Raw genomic sequence first — 15534 nt, forward strand, 5'->3', positions numbered from 1 at the left:
TCCCCATGTGCCCTTGCTGCCTGAAGTCACGGGCACTCCAGCAGCCTTGGGCCAGCTAATCTAGCTCTGCCTTCCAGTCCTCACCTCATGTCTCTGTAACTTCTGACAGCCACCCTGAGCTGACCTGCCCCAAAGGGGGAACGCCTTAGCTGCTCCTTACAAATCTAGTTCCAATTGCAGGGGAGGTATTTTGTCATGATATAAGGGCAGCCCTGGCTGTGACCTGCCCAGACACGCACTCCCCACGCTATCCCCACCCCCACTGGATGCCTTCTGCCTAAGCCCGGCTCCGTAACCACATTACATCAAAACTGAGCCATCCAGGGCACGCAGCGCTGTGAGTTTCCCTGGCCTGGGGCCACGCTTGCCCACTGCATAGCTTCCATCCTCTTCTGGATTAGAGCAGAGCTGCATACCACATACCATTGCTGTAATGCAGTTTGCAGATCCCCCAGCACGGCAGGCTCAAACCTGTTCCAACATTCTCGTCCCTCTGCCAAGGTTTCTGTGCCAAATTAGGGTTCTAATTCCTGAACAGGAGACACTGTGCTTAGCTAGATTGGCGTTGGAATTTCTCTCACACATGAAGCAGGATTTATTCCTTATAACAGGGCACCTGTCCAGGAGGGGGCTGAAGGCTGGATTCTAATACCAATGAAGTCAATGGGAATTTTGCTATTGGCTTCAGTGGGAACCAGCCCAAACTCTGATTTTGCACCTTTCTTATTCTTTTCTGCTCTTGTCTTTTGCCTGTGACTTGCTCTCTCTCCAAGGCTTATGTGCATTTTAGCAGACAGTTATCTGCAGGATCCTTGTATTTTTGGCCCCTATTCACCCTGATATAGAAACTGATAGCTACAATAGTGCTTGAACAAGGTTATTGCTAGCAGGGCTCCAGCACATTTTCCCTGACCAGTGCTTGCAAGTGTTGTTGTTGTTGTTTTGTCTGAGATCTGTGTTGTAAAACCATGCTATGGATTACATAGGGTGCATTTTCCACTGCGTGCATCTGATGAAGTGAGCTGGAGCTCACGAAAGCTTATGCTCAAATAAACTTGTTAGTCTCTAAGGTGCCACAAGTCCTCCTTTTCTTTTTATAGGCTGCATAGTTCAGCACCTTTCTTTTCAGTTTAAACTGATTTTTACTGAAAAAATCACGGGTTCTTCAGTGTTGTTTAGTTTTTTCCGATTTTCACCCTACTTTTGTATCATTCAAATATATAAAAAATAACTGTTTTATTAGGAAAATGCAATATGCTGCATGAGATGTATGTATTATGATAATACATTAGTCTGTGTGTATATGCAAAGCTGCCTACTGAAGTAAGGCCATGTATTAGTCTAAAAGATACACACAATAAACAGGCACACACACAAGCTCTGAAGTGCGTGCACATCTGAACGTACTGACGAATCTCACGCCCATCACGTACACATTTCAAGCTGTTAGCAGATAATGGTTTAAAAATCTGACCCACTAAAATGGGGAGAAAACAAAAATCTGTATCCGAATATTCAAAAGTGTTCACAAAACAGGAGAAAAGGATGAAGTTGAGTATATGCGCTGCAAATGGTGTGGCCCATATACATTTATAAATATGTAAATATTTATAGGCTAATAGTTCTAAGTGTACAACAGTAAACTGTTTATTCAAATGAAAAGTTTTATTTGGGGATTAGAAATATATTGTTTTCTTAAACTCAGAGGTGGCATTGGGTTTTGAGTTCTGCAGCAAACCACGTTGAATTCCATTCATCAAAGCATGAATCTACTGAATACCTTTTTCCCTGTCCACCAAAATAAACCCCGATATTTACCCAGAAAAATTATTTATTTTTGCCACTGATTTTCACCTGTTTTTGTTGCTGTGGTAATAAACACTGATAAACTCCCAGGAAAAATTAAATGAAAATAAAAAAACAAATGGCCCTATGCATAGTTTATGTTTGGCTTACATGAGTCTCATTCAACAAAAGGAGATCCTATTAAAACTGGGCATGGAAACTGAATACTGCGAGCCATAACCTTGTTTAAATGTGACTGGCTAGAGCAGTTATTGTCCCAGTGTGCACAGGGCCATGCATGCACATGTGTGAGTGTACACACATACTTCCATTCAGCTTTAAAAGCCCTGTAATGATGTACACCCTCTAAGAAATTCCACTCTGAATAGTCAACATTCTCGTGTTGCCCATGATTGTGTCTGTTAAAATATACACATGAGAAGGTGGGTGTGAGGCAGGGGCAGAGGGAAGAGAGGGAGCAACAGGGAGAGACGAAGAGAAAATGCAAAGGAAAACAAACTGTTCCCCTATGGGACAGGTATTTATGCCCAGTCTTATTTTAAAAACCAAGTATGTTTTGTATGTGTGAGGAGGTGGGTGAATTTAAAAGCAAATCCCCCATCAGTGCTTCAGGCAGTGTTTGAATACATTAAATAATTTACTATAAAATTAAGAGTGTCATAGTTCCCCTGCAAGTTATGAAATGGAGTTCTGCACTAAAGAGACATTTTTATGCACAGGCATGACTCCAGCTAATAAGAAATCGCTCCCTCCCCTCTCTCCAGTTGCTCCTCTCTCGGGTATCTGAGCATGTATGTGAATGAATTTATCTCCACCTCTCCCCTGTGATGTAGGGAAGTATCATTAGCCCCATTTCACAGATGAGTAAACTGAGGCACACAGCTTAAGCAACTTGCCTAAGTTCACACAGCATGTCTGAGGCACAGCCCAGAACTCAGCACTTACCTGATGAGTCCTAGAGCTAGTGCTTCCCATGAGACCATCTAGATATGTGCTAGTTATTCTTAGGAGCAGCACTACAGCAAGGAGGCCTCTTGATCATTGACTGCCCTTCTGGTCCTCAATGTCCAGACCTTGCCATGTTAACCATGGCAGCTTAGTGACGCCCTTGACCAGAAGCTAGTAGACTGGGCACCCTTTCCAGCCTTGTACCCTTAGGACCACACTGAATATCTCTGTAGCCTGTCCCATCCCAGTGATACCTGACATCCTTTCAGGTCAATACCGGGGTCATTGTCAAACCTTACTGAGTTCGGGGTGTCTAGCTGCTCACGTTATATGAGGCAATTCGGTCGGAATCCTGTTGTAGGAAGACACTTTCAGCCTGAGCCTTGGAGGTGCTGAGCTCCAAGCAGGCAGACTGGGGTGCTGCTATTATTTTTTTTTAAGTCCACAGCAAGAGGCAAGGGTCTGGGTTTGAACTAGAGGGGGAGCTGCAACTGTTCCATGACTATGAATATTCAGCTGGCAAAGTCAGTGGGAGTCTTTCCATTGACATCAAGGGCTTTGGATCAGGCCCTCAATTGGTGAATAAGGATTGTTTACGATAGAGGATCCCACAAACCCAGAGCTCAAAACCATCAAAAACTGAGGCGGAGACGGAACAAGGGAAAGTGGCCTCCAAACGGCCAGAATTAATATATAACCCTTCGCGAGGTTCTTGTCAACATCCTGGAAGCAGGAAAGACTCGTGTCAACCTGGCATATTTGCTGCTGATATGCTGACCAAGAGCAAAGGCATGATGTGACAGAGCCTTGCAACAAAGGTTTTGCCTATTAGGAATAATATGTAGGATTGTTACTGATCCACCAACCCATCCTAGACCCGCAAGAAGGACTTGGCTTCGGGCAGTTACTGAGCCTTCCTGTTAGGTGGGAGAACTCTACTCAAAATATTGTCCACAAGGAGTGGATTGACACGGCGACTATGCAAAGAACAAATTCTGATCTAATAGTGCCCCCGGTGATGCTGCCAACCTGTGACAAATGAGATTTTAAAAGGATGCTGTTGAGTTACAAATCTTAGATTTTTAGGGGTGGAAGAAAGCACATTTCTTTCCCTGTGTTACTAATGTAGGTTATTAGACTTGGAAACAAATTAAAAATAAGCTCAATAACTGACTTATTATCTGTTACACCATTTCCTTTTCTTTACTCAGACTGGAGAATGAAAATAGACTAGTCATTTCCCCTTCTTAGTTCTCATTCACCAGCCCAATACTCCCAAACAATGCCAGGGAGTTTTAAATGTAAACACAAATCTTTTCATTAGATTAATGGCATGGAGAAATAAAGCTTGGGAAACCAATGCCATGGAAAAAATGACAGATTGCTTTATACTGGGATCAAGCAGATCTTAGTGCATGGTCACTGTGTTTTTACTTTTGAACAAAACAAATAGAGACAACAATAAGAGGCTCACCAAACGCAAATGGGACTTTTAAACTTGACAGATATAGAGGGTGAAAGCAGATGAGGAACAGGTCAAATGATCCTATATGAAGGGATATACATAGCAATTGATTATGACTTATATGTGATTTACAAAGGAAAAAACAGCAGAAGAAGGGAACACTTCCAGAAAGTCTCCTCCATGGAAGGCAGAACAACTATTCACATTTGGACACTATGTGCAGGGGAGGATAACTAGACTTCTATTTGTTTTGTCAATGTCTAGAGGTCTAAGTGCCTCTTGTGTGGATTTTTGTTAAAGGTTAAATAAAGTGGAATTAGGAGACGAGAGATACATGGAAATGGTTATGATTAAGATTGATTGTACTGGTGCAGAAGGATGAATGTGTTAGGTAAGGTTAATCAGGATAAATATCTACATAATTTGATATTGTTTTTCAGTATGTTAATGACAAATTGAAAAGTGTGTTTTTAAACATGCTTTTCATTAGACTTGGGGGGAGGGACATTTCTTTGCCTGTTAGATCTCGCAAAACCTCTTTGTTATTGTAGTGCGGAAAGGCCCCAGCTGAGAGCAGGACCCCATTGTGCTGGGTGCTGTATGAACACATACTAAGAGACCGCCCCTGAAATGTGTACACTCTACATTAGACAAGACAGACAAAGGGAGCATTATTATCCCCATTCAACAGATGAGGAACTGAGGCACAGAGAGACTAAGTGATACAGCCATAGTTGCATAAGATGTCTGTGGCAGGGCCAGAAGTTGAATGCACAGCTCCCAAATCCCAGGCCAGTCAACCCCTGAACCACAAGACCATCCTTCTTCTCCAAAAAGACCTAAATTTGTGGGACTAACCTACCAGATTGAATCCGTCAGACCTGTAAAAAGACACTGACTTCAAAATTCCTTCAGCTAAAGAGTGAGAGATGTTAAAAATTGTTAGCCCAACTGAGCGAGTCTCTCTCAAGAGGCCTGATCAAACGCGCACTAACGTCCATGAACAGCCTCCCCTTGCCTTTGGATCAAGCGCTAAAGGAGTGAGACTTGGCAAGTCCCCTGCATTCTTAAGAGTTCTCTCTGAGCCACGAGGGGCAACCTAAAGCAGTGCACCCACTCCCTCCAGCCCTGTGGCAGACTCTGCATGTATGGCACAGAAACTTATGTAAGGCCTGTCCACTCGCTCTTTCTTGATAGATCCATTTCTCTTGTAAGATTGACTTACACTGGCTCCTAGCCACATTCACCCCATTCTAATTGTGCTATAACCAGAGCTGCAAAACTTGACTCTGGGCTCAGGATTTTGAAATCTCCAAAATCTGTGGGTGTTTGAATCTGGGCTTTCGGCGCAGGCCCATCTTTTCTGTCTGTCCCATGCAAAATGCTTGGGCCCTGAATATGTTTGTATAAAGAGGGTGCAATAGAGGAATATACATGATGATACATGTCGCTGCTTCCTTCTCCTCTCCCTCTCCACTTTCCTTGAATTAGCCACTTGGTTGCACTGCTCCTCTGGCTTTATGTACTGATGATAATAAAGTAATTGCTTGTGACAGGCGCTGTTCTTCCCTGATTCAGCCATACACCTTTCCTAACCTTTCCTGCTAAACTCCCAGAGTGCAACCACACAGGCCTCCCCCTGAGGCTCGAGTGACTGACATCTCTGTCTGAGGGACGCTGCTTCAGCTTAGAGTATTTCCCTTTTCCCAGAGAGGCTTTCACAGCTGATTGCTGCTCAGCGTCCCCAGGGAGGCAGGCATGGACTAGAAGGGTAAATAAAGAGGACTTCTCAAATCTGCCCCCTACTCCAGGCCCAGCCACCTTCTTCATTTAGACCTGGCTGGCTCACAGGAGGGGCGGCTGGCTCTTTGTTCCCATCCTAATTCTCATTGGGGCAGGGAATAAAGAGGGTCAGATTCCCTGTGGTGTGTACCACTGCCCATTACTGGACGGGATTGGTCAGGCCAGCCCCAGTGTGTATCGCTTTGCAAAGGTCTCGCCCTCTGTTGCCTAGGGGCTTGCAAAGAGAAGATGTCACTGCCACTTGAGCGCTGAGCAGTAGGCACAGTGCATACCATGGATGAATCTGCTGGATCTTTACTGCTTACCTTCCCCCTGCCCAAACTTGGCAATGTACTTAAGCACGGGACTACCTTTAAGCACATGGGGAGAATCCCACTGAAATCAAAGCTTGAAGTTAGGCCTGTGTTTAAATACCTTATTGAATCAGGGCCCGAATGAGCTGTGGGGGAAAGGATCTGTTCAGTGCCCAGCCAGTAGAGGGCTCCCGAATCCCCAGAATCAGGTACAGGAAAAGGAAGCAACATCCAGAAATATCGGGGGAGGCAGCTTGGAGCCAGAGGTTATGTGGGAGCAGGGAGTGTTGCCAGCTGAAGCTGCTTGCTTAGTATCACTTGTTTAGCGCTGGCACGGTGCAATGCACCCAATAGTTGCAGTCCCTGCCCGCAAGAGCTTGCGATGTGAAGGAAAGCCATGCAGAGGACAGAAAGCACTGGGAGAACCAGCAATGACTGTCCTTCCGGTGTGACTTCGGTTTTAGCCACCTCTCTCCTCCTTCAGTGTCTTGCGAGCCCCATGTCAGGAGGGTGGGAAACACCGAGGGTACCAGCATGGCAGACAGCTTGGGCACGGCGTACTGGGCAGCGCAGTGAAACATGTCGGTTCTGGGAGTGACCTAGCTGTTTGTGGTGCAGAAAAGCAGCAGGGCATTTCTTGTTTTTATGCTACAGAAAGGTGGCTGGAAAGAGAATCTGTGGGAGAACGGTTCTTGGGTGGAGAAATCTGCAGGGAAGTGACCAAGCACCAGATGGAGTAATGGAACACCCAGCCGCTAATGAATTACACCATGGGAGTGACATGGACTCAGATCTCTGGCCGGCCAGTCTGCATGCAAGCCTCCCCCAGCAAGGGCAGAGCGATTATCTGAGGAACAAGAGTGTTCAGAGAGTGTTACAGAGGCGAGGCAGCACGCAAGGCTGCCTCTAAGCCCGGCTCCTTCTGGCACTGTCTCCTGGAAACAGGGCAGCTCTAGAGTGAGCATGGCTCACACTGACAGCAAGGAGCAGAGTGAGGTTCGCAGCCCCCTCCCCTGGCATGTGCTATTTCTTTGCTTCCACCCCTGCACCACAGTCACTCCTCTTCGTATACCATGACCCCACCCTGCCGGGAATGGAAGTGGCAGGGGTCACCATTAGGCGGCTGGGAAGGGAGACTCTGCACTTCCCAGGCCATCCCTCCCTGTCTCTAAGGCTCCATCCAGGAGGAGGGATGAGTAGCCCCCATCCCAGCCGAGGGCCATGTGCTCAATGCCCTGAGGGATGGCAAAGAGTTTGCAGGGAAGCAAGGCTGGATATCAGGGTGGTGAGTGACTAGAATCGGGGCACGGGGGTGTGTGGATGGGGACAGCTTGGGGGGAAGAGGGGAGAGCTTGTAGGATAGTGGCCACCCCTTTACAGAGTGGGTGGGGTTTCTGTCTCTGGGGTGGTGTGTGTGTTCATTTCGAGAGGATGCTTTGACAGTGCCAGTATCCTTCTCTCCCTGCTGATTGGGCGGTTAAATCACGGGCCAGTGGATTTGTCTGTAGAGCTTGCAATTTAATCTCATTCTAGTCCTGATGCCTGGAGACTGTGCAGCCTTCATCTCTGACCTGTAGTGCCTTTCCAGCCCCCTCCCCCACTTTCTCCCTCTGTTTCTTTGCTCTCTCTCGCTTGCTCTCGGCTCTCTAAAGCTTTAGTTCCTACCTCGAAACTCTCTGTTTCTGGCTCTTCATCCCCCTTCACACTGGTCTCTGTTTCCTGTGGCTCTCTGCGGCCTTGGGCGGATCTCCCAGGCTGTGACTTCTTCAGCCTCCCGATCTCTTTGTACAGGTGCTGCACCAACAGCTCTGATTTGCAGAGTCTCTCCTTCAAGAGTTGCATCTCCTTTTAAAAAAGGAAACCTGTAAATGCCAAAGCCAACCACTTGGGGCCATATTCCCTGCTGGCAGCACCCCCAGCAGCCCTACTTTCAGCACCTATGCTGCTGTGTGACTCTCATTTTTATCCTGGGACACTTCACTCCCTCACCATCGATATTTGCGCCGTTTCCCAGCTGTTGGAATGAGCCTGGATGGTGGCGGTCAAATTGGCCTCAGGCCTGTAATGACACCCGCCCCCGGGCTGGGCTGTCAGCAAGGGTTGAACCTACTACCTCCAAAGCCCGAGCCTCTACCACAAACACACTCTCCGGCAGCTCACTCAGAAGGAGAAAGGAGATGGACAAGTGGTTTGGCCAATGAAAGGTCAGTCCCAAAAGACATAGTCTGTGTTGCACATGTAGGCTTATTGGTGGATGGGTGTATTGATTACTGATTAATCTCTTAGACTGCAGCAGTGCGCTCCTAGGGTCTCTTACTACTAATAATATTCCTGATGTTGTAGCCCTCAGGAGACTGAATCGTTAACCAATGCAGTCTGAGAGGTTAATCAGTAATCAGTACACCCATCCATCAGTTCACACTAGCCAGGCTGCCGGTAAGAACCCCCGCTTCCCACTCACCTGAGGGTCTTGGACTAGACTGAACATCCAGGGCACAGTCCATCTTGTCACGGCTCCCTACATATTTTCTTACGTTCAGTCTATAATAGCTGTAATGGCCTCAGTGCAGAGCATTGCATGGGCCCTGTTGTTAACCATGACAACAGCTACTTACACTGGACAGTCAGTGCACTGACGTGGTTGTTGTTTAAATGTATTCGTGTGGCGGAGCCAGTTTCTGCTGGACTGACTCTGTATTTGTTTGTAGTTCTTATCGGTGAATATTGGCCTGTCAGCCGCTCAGCAGCCTGCAGATGTCACTGGACCTCATTTTGCCCATTAAATGCCCACGCCTACCTCTTTCAGAACTGATCTCTCTGTTCTCACTTATAAAACATTTGTATAGGGTACGTCTGCATGCTACTTAGGCCTGTCTAGTCTGCACCTAAAACTTAGGTCGACACCTATTTACGTTGCTCGGGGGTATGAAAAATTCAGACATGGTTAATCTGACCTAAACCCCAATGTAGACAGCGCTAGGCTAACAGAAGAATTCTTCCATCAACTTAACGGCGAGGTGGATTTACTACAGACAGAAGAACCCCTCCCTCGCTGGAGTAAGCGTCTACACTACAGCAGCACGGTTGCTGTGCTGCAGCTGTGCCACTACGGTGTTTCTAGTGTAGACATAGCCTTAGCCCTGAGAATCACAGGCGATTTTGTTCTGTTATCCAGCTCCACAGTTCTTTCACTACCTCCATTGCTTGTGGGGTGCCCAAGCCCCGGCTAGCCTGGTCTGTCCAGGTGTGTCTACACTGCAAAAATTGCCTGTGGCACCAAGCCTCAGAGCCTGCCTGGGTCAACTGACTGGTCTGGCAGGGTTTGGAGTGCCGGGCTAAAAATAGCAATGTGGAAGTTCCCGCTCTGGGTGATGTCCAGGGTCCGAGATCCTCCCCCCTTGCTGGGTTTCAGTGACTTACCCTCATATGGAGCTCCTTTTCAGCCTGCAGTTCAGAGCTCAGTCTGTCTATTTCCTTTTGGAGATGCTCTGGCTGGTCTCTTTTGGTTTGGTACCTACAGAAACCCACAAGATCATTACACTTCTCTGTCCAATTCCAAACCATGTTCAGAGATATCTCAATACAATAGACATGTTTCAGACATTTTAGAGACAACCCCAGTGCTTGGTGCCTTATAAATGCCTAGACAGACAGCTAACCCTAATTTCCTGTGTTTCCGTGTGTGTTTGTGTGTTTGTGTGTGTGTGTTTCTGCTTGCCTTATTGCCAGAGGATGAATGAAATGAGGTCACAAGAATTACCATCACTGTCTTCTTTTCAGTTTCTACCTACACTGCCTTTCCATCCCCTGGGCAAGACTGGATAGGGACTCCCTTTCAAATGCATCAGCATTGCTCGTGGGTTAGTATTATGATCTTTACATCAGCAATATGATCAATATGTTCATTACACTCCTGAACCCCTTCCAGCTCCCCCATCCTCTTCCACTCGTAGCCATAAAGCAGTTTGTACCAATTGTATGTGAACTTTTCCTGATGGGGGTGGAATCACTGGGGACTGAAACCCCCGTCCCTCCAAACTAGTTTTGTGACACATTAACCAAGTTATGCCAAGCCAATTTAAATGCCTGGTGTCCTTATTTTTGAAAACTCTGGAGCAATAACAGAAGCTCAGGAGGCCCCAGCATAAAAAGGCCACCCAGAAAGGGAGGAGCAAGAATCCTCAAAAGTTATGTACCTGAGGCAACTTGTGTGCAGAGGCTGAGGCGGATAGTCTGTCTCTAATTATTAATATAGTGGATTTGGGAGGAGTTTTATTATAGTTATGCTGCTGTTTATCGTTTACAGGAACACCCATTTTCCTGTATAGCACAGTGGTTCTCAACTGGGGTGAGCGTACCCCTGGGGTACGCAGAGGTCTTCCAGGGGGTACATCAACTCATCTAGATATTTGCCTAGTTTTACAAGAGGCTACAGAAAAAGCACTAGTGAAGTCAGTACAAACTAAAATTTCATACAGACAAAGTATGCCATTTTTCAGTTCTAGTGTGCTGGGACACTTTTGTATTTTTATGTCAGATTTTGTAAGCTAATAATTTTTAAGTGAGGTAAAACTTGGGGTACACAAGACAAATCAGACTCCTGAAAGGGGCACAGTAGTTTGGAAAGGTTGAGAACCAACACAGTGGCAGAGCATTTAACTGCAGATCCAGCTTCAAATCCAGATGCCCTGTCAAAGCAAGATGAGTGATCGTGGAGAGGCTATGCACTCTGACTGGCTCTTTTTGCCACCACCACCCCCATCCCATTCTGAGCACGCAGGATCTGGACCTCCAATCCGTGTTATGCAAGTAACTAGTATGCAATTAACTGGAGCATCAACACATGCAGTCAGATGGGGCCAGATCAGGGCTCCCGATTAGCAGTTAAGTGATAGGCTCTTACTGTAAGTGATGTGCCTGGGTATATAGACATTGTCGCTGGTGGCCCATGAAGCTGAGGTGGAAGGGCTGCCTGTGAGCTCTCTGCTCAGGTACCAGGAAGCTTGCCATGTTAACAGGAGATGAAGCCTGAGCACTATCTCCTCTGGGAAGGCTGGGAGCCACACAGGGCTTCCGCCCCTTGCTGGTTGTGCCTTGTGTCTTCTTGACATCACCTCTGATGTGTTGATGTCACGACTGGTCAGACAGCTTGCCTTTCCGATGGGAACATTGCTCCCAGGCAGGATGTGCTCGTTCTTGGCTTTGAGTGCAGTGAGCATGTGATTCAACACGGGTTTTCCTGTGGTATGTTCTTTAAATGCAGGAAACCCAGAGTTGTCAGAGGAGAGAGAGGAAACCAAAAGGATCTGAGGGGTCAAGTCAGCATTTGGAAGCAAAGCCGAAACCACAAGAGTGTGTGTGTGTGTGTGAGTCTTCCCTTGTGTGTGCGTGTGCGCACGCGCCTGTTGAAGCCGCAGGCATCCCTCTGAGGAAATACTCTGGCAACACAGACCATCCAAGTGCAAGCTGTAATCCAAGAATGACAAGGTGAGTGGAAGTACATCAGATTGAGGTTCAGCCAACAGGACCCCAGTCAGGTCCGACTCAGCCTTTGCCAACTCCAGGAGCTGAACTGGAATGCACGAAAGGTTCACCAAATCTGCTTCAAAGAGGGAAGCTCTTTGCAGGCTCTTGTCTCCCACAGCCAGGCTTAGAGATCATTGTAATAACACAGCAAACAGCAGCAGAAAGGCTGTGCTAATCTCCCTCCCTTCAATTTCTTTTGCAGGCACCAGAGACTCGATTTAACTTGCCCCATGCAGTCATTTACATATGTTCAGAGTCAGTGCAAAGTGGGTATAAAAGCACAAGCAAATCTGAAAGGTAACACAACACACCCACTTGGAGCAGGTGTCAATGACTACACAAGGTGCAAGACAGGGGAGAATTAGGACTAAGGGGCTTTACAAAGGTGAATCTGACCCTAAATGTGCCTTGTTCTGTTGAGGTGTTTGTACCGTGTTCATCCCTGCAGTATCTGAGCACCTGGTGATGCGGCTCCAGTTAAAAAGCAGCCCCAGAGCGAGAGAACTATACCCACAACCATCACTTGTCAGCACTACTTCAGGCAAGCAGGAACACATGTGACTTATGTCAAAGGCCATTTTATAACACAGAACAGCTCATGCAGCTATGCTATGAAGTTGAATTCTGGACATTCATGCAAGAACTTTTCTGGGATGAGCAGTGATCTAAGGACAGCAGTGACTGTAGTACCATCATTGCTCCTTGCTCGCTGCAGTATGGTCATTGCTCCCCTGGCCTAACCAGAATGATCCCATAGGCCCTTCTCTGGAGCCCTAAGTGATTTAGGATATATAAGGCCAGATCCTCAGCTGATGTAAACTGTCATAGCTTCCTTGATTTCAGTGGCTGAGGAGCTGGCCCATATAGGTGTGTCATATAATGTATACATACGGGTTCCTAGGATACAGGGAAGATTTTTTTTTTTTTAATAGGCATGGTGGCTGTTCTCTGCCACATACAATTTATTCATGTTCTGGATCATGGAGCTTGAATGGCTGTTTATATTTCCACTGCCTCCCTTTCAGAAGGAGCGCAGCCTTGTTTGCACTGTGATTCATAGGCAGAGCCATGATGTAGAACGCTCCCTCCCGTGCCCTGAGCTCACCGGATTTCCCAGTGGCATGAACTTTGTGCCAGAGAGCAGGCTTTCAAATCAGTGGCACCAGCAGGAGTGGGATCCTCTTTTCAGTGGGTTTCCCAAAAATCTTTCATCTTCCCATCGCAGGCTGCACCAAAACCAAAGTTCCATTTTGTGTTTATCTTGCAGAGAAATCTCAGAGCTGCCTGGCTTTTTTCCCCCTAGGGATTGTGTCTATTTGAGCAAAGAGCCTTTGCTTTTGTTCTAGTCTTGTTTTGGGCTGGTGCTGTGCACAGTTCCTTTCCGCAGTCACATCACTTTCTTTCACTCTGGTCTATATCCCAGTGAGATGATTCTTGGCTAAACTCTTCAGCATTAAAGGCCAGACTTTCAAAAGTGTTCAGCACCCAGAATCAGGATCAGATTGTCAAAAGGGCTCAGCACGCAGGGCAAGCAATGGGAGATGCTGGGTGCTGAGCTCTTTTGAAAATTGGAGCCTAATTGTGGGTGCTGACATCCTGGAAATCTGTCCCCACCAGCCTGCTCCTGCTTCTATTGACTTTAACGGAAGCAAGATCAGGTCTAAGCAAACTGAGACCTTGACACACATTAGCACCAGTTTGCAGAGTCTTGCATCCATCTGGCAGCTGGATTTGCTTCAAGGGTTTGATTTTCAGAGCTGCCGAGCATCTATGGCTCCACTTGGCTTCAGTAGGAGGTGTGGGTGCTCAACACCTCTGAAAATCAGTGCCTGGGTGTACGTATTCTGCATGTTACCATGGCTCATCATCCGAAGACAGCTGCTGTACTTGGGGAGCCAACAGAAGCTGGGCTAAGCTTTCTCATCCTCACTGGAAGAGACTCTCTATCTATGTTAGAGTGACTTTATTCTTTTCCTGGGCTGCAGAAACTGAAGTAGCTAGTCCAAGTAGCTGTGTCATCACCAATTAAGGAGGTAGGGCCTGAAATCTGGAGGTGCCATGGAAATAAGGCAGTGTCCTAATTTGACAAATATGCATGATATCATTTGCATAAATTCTCTGTTCTCCCTCCTACCCCAAAGATTTGCTCCCTTGAATTCTCCCCTGTGCCGCTCTCTTTGACCCTCTTCCCTCATTTCTGCTTTCCCGCAGCCCCCTGCAATCTATGGCAACCCTCTCCATCACTCATGTTTCCTTATACTCTCTCCACCCTACAGTGTGCGCCCTGATTCTAGAGACCGGGCCTAGAGCGTGAGCCTCAACGCACTTGTGACCATTGTAAATCAGGGCCCAAAAAATCGTGAGATTCACTTCAAAATCATGAGTGTAAAATAATACCAATACATTTTGAGGCATGCGTCCTGTGGCAAAAGTAGTCTGTGATCATGCATTGAATATTGTAGTATAACGCGTACACACACAAGAGGGGTGTATCCTAACTTTTGAGCGCCGGACTTTGCAACCTTAATAATGTTGTTTGACTGTCGTTTTTATGGAGGCAATGTAGATATATAATGGTGAGATGGGCCTTTTCACGCAGGCAGATTCCCCTCCTTTTGCCAGTCTTTGTGTTGTCACTCAGTGGGACTTTGTCACATTTCCCACCAGTGTCTGACCTCAACCCCTTGTTTTCTGCTGCTCACCTCGTCGGGGTTGCACTCACTCTCTGCCTCATGCTCACTAGCTCCTGCAAAATGAAGGAGAGTCGGGAAGTTGGCTCCTTCTGAGCGGCGCATCTCAGCCCCTGGATTTCCAGGTCCCTCTGATGCAGCAACAAGCGCAGGACATGGGTGTCGTCCTTCTTCTGCAGGACCTTCGGCTGCACAGGAGGGGCTCTGCAATGGAACCAAAGGATATATATTCCATTAAAATAATAACGATCCAAACCCATGCTCAGATCATGGGGAGGTTCAAACATTCTGTGCATCTCTAGAATACGGGCCACTTATTCAAGTGGCTCATTAAGGATTTAGGAATCTAACTTTAGTCATCTGGTTTTGAAAAGCTTGGCCATGGTACTTTTCATGCATATTGAATTGAACAAAGGATGGGATGGGTAAACATTATCACCCAGTTTTATAGAGGATGAAACAGGGGCAAAGAGAGGTGAAGTGACAAGCCGAAGATCACACAGTAAGTCAGTGGCAGAGCAGGAAATAGAATGCAAGTTCCTTTCAGTCTGGTGCCCTATCAGCATCTGAGTGAAATCTCTGGATGAAGGGTGAGAGGGCTGGATTCTATGTTTCATTATAGTCCATTGGGCCAGGGTGTAAATTCAGGACTGATATACTTCCCACAGTGCACAGTGGCATGCATGCCCATGGGTGTCAGTAGGAGCTTTTCACAGTGATCAAGCAGAGAATATGGCCTCTGTGTAGTAACTAAACCGTTAGTGCTTATTTATCATTTGTTTAGTGCCTTATCATCCCATTCATCACTGAATGAGACAATCTGCTCCCACTGCTACTTCTGTCCTTTGTGTCTCTTCCTTCCCCATCCTCCTCCTTCTGTTTATCTCCCTCTTCCTGGTCTTATTAAACTTCCTCTGCTCTTTTCTCTGCATTTCCTTCCCTTGAAGCAACTCCCCATTTCCTCCTGTGGGCTTCCCTCCCGCCACACCCTCCAACTCCCATT

General features: G+C 46.9%; 1 protein-coding gene across 1 annotated transcript in view; it reads right to left on the reverse strand.

Annotated features, from left to right (window-relative positions):
• Positions 1-15534, reverse strand: part of LMNTD2 (lamin tail domain containing 2) — a 64156-nt gene that overhangs the window by 27989 nt on the left and 20633 nt on the right. Inside the window, exons 4-6 of the mRNA XM_074954734.1 lie at positions 14544-14735; positions 9736-9829; positions 7981-8160 (exon numbers count right to left, since the gene is read on the reverse strand). Coding sequence (XP_074810835.1) covers positions 7981-8160; positions 9736-9829; positions 14544-14735 — 466 coding nt within the window. The remainder of the gene's footprint in view (positions 1-7980; positions 8161-9735; positions 9830-14543; positions 14736-15534) is intronic.

The sequence above is a fragment of the Natator depressus genome, chromosome 6 (genome assembly GCF_965152275.1).
Source record: "Natator depressus isolate rNatDep1 chromosome 6, rNatDep2.hap1, whole genome shotgun sequence".
NCBI classification, from domain to species: Eukaryota; Metazoa; Chordata; order Testudines; family Cheloniidae; genus Natator; species Natator depressus.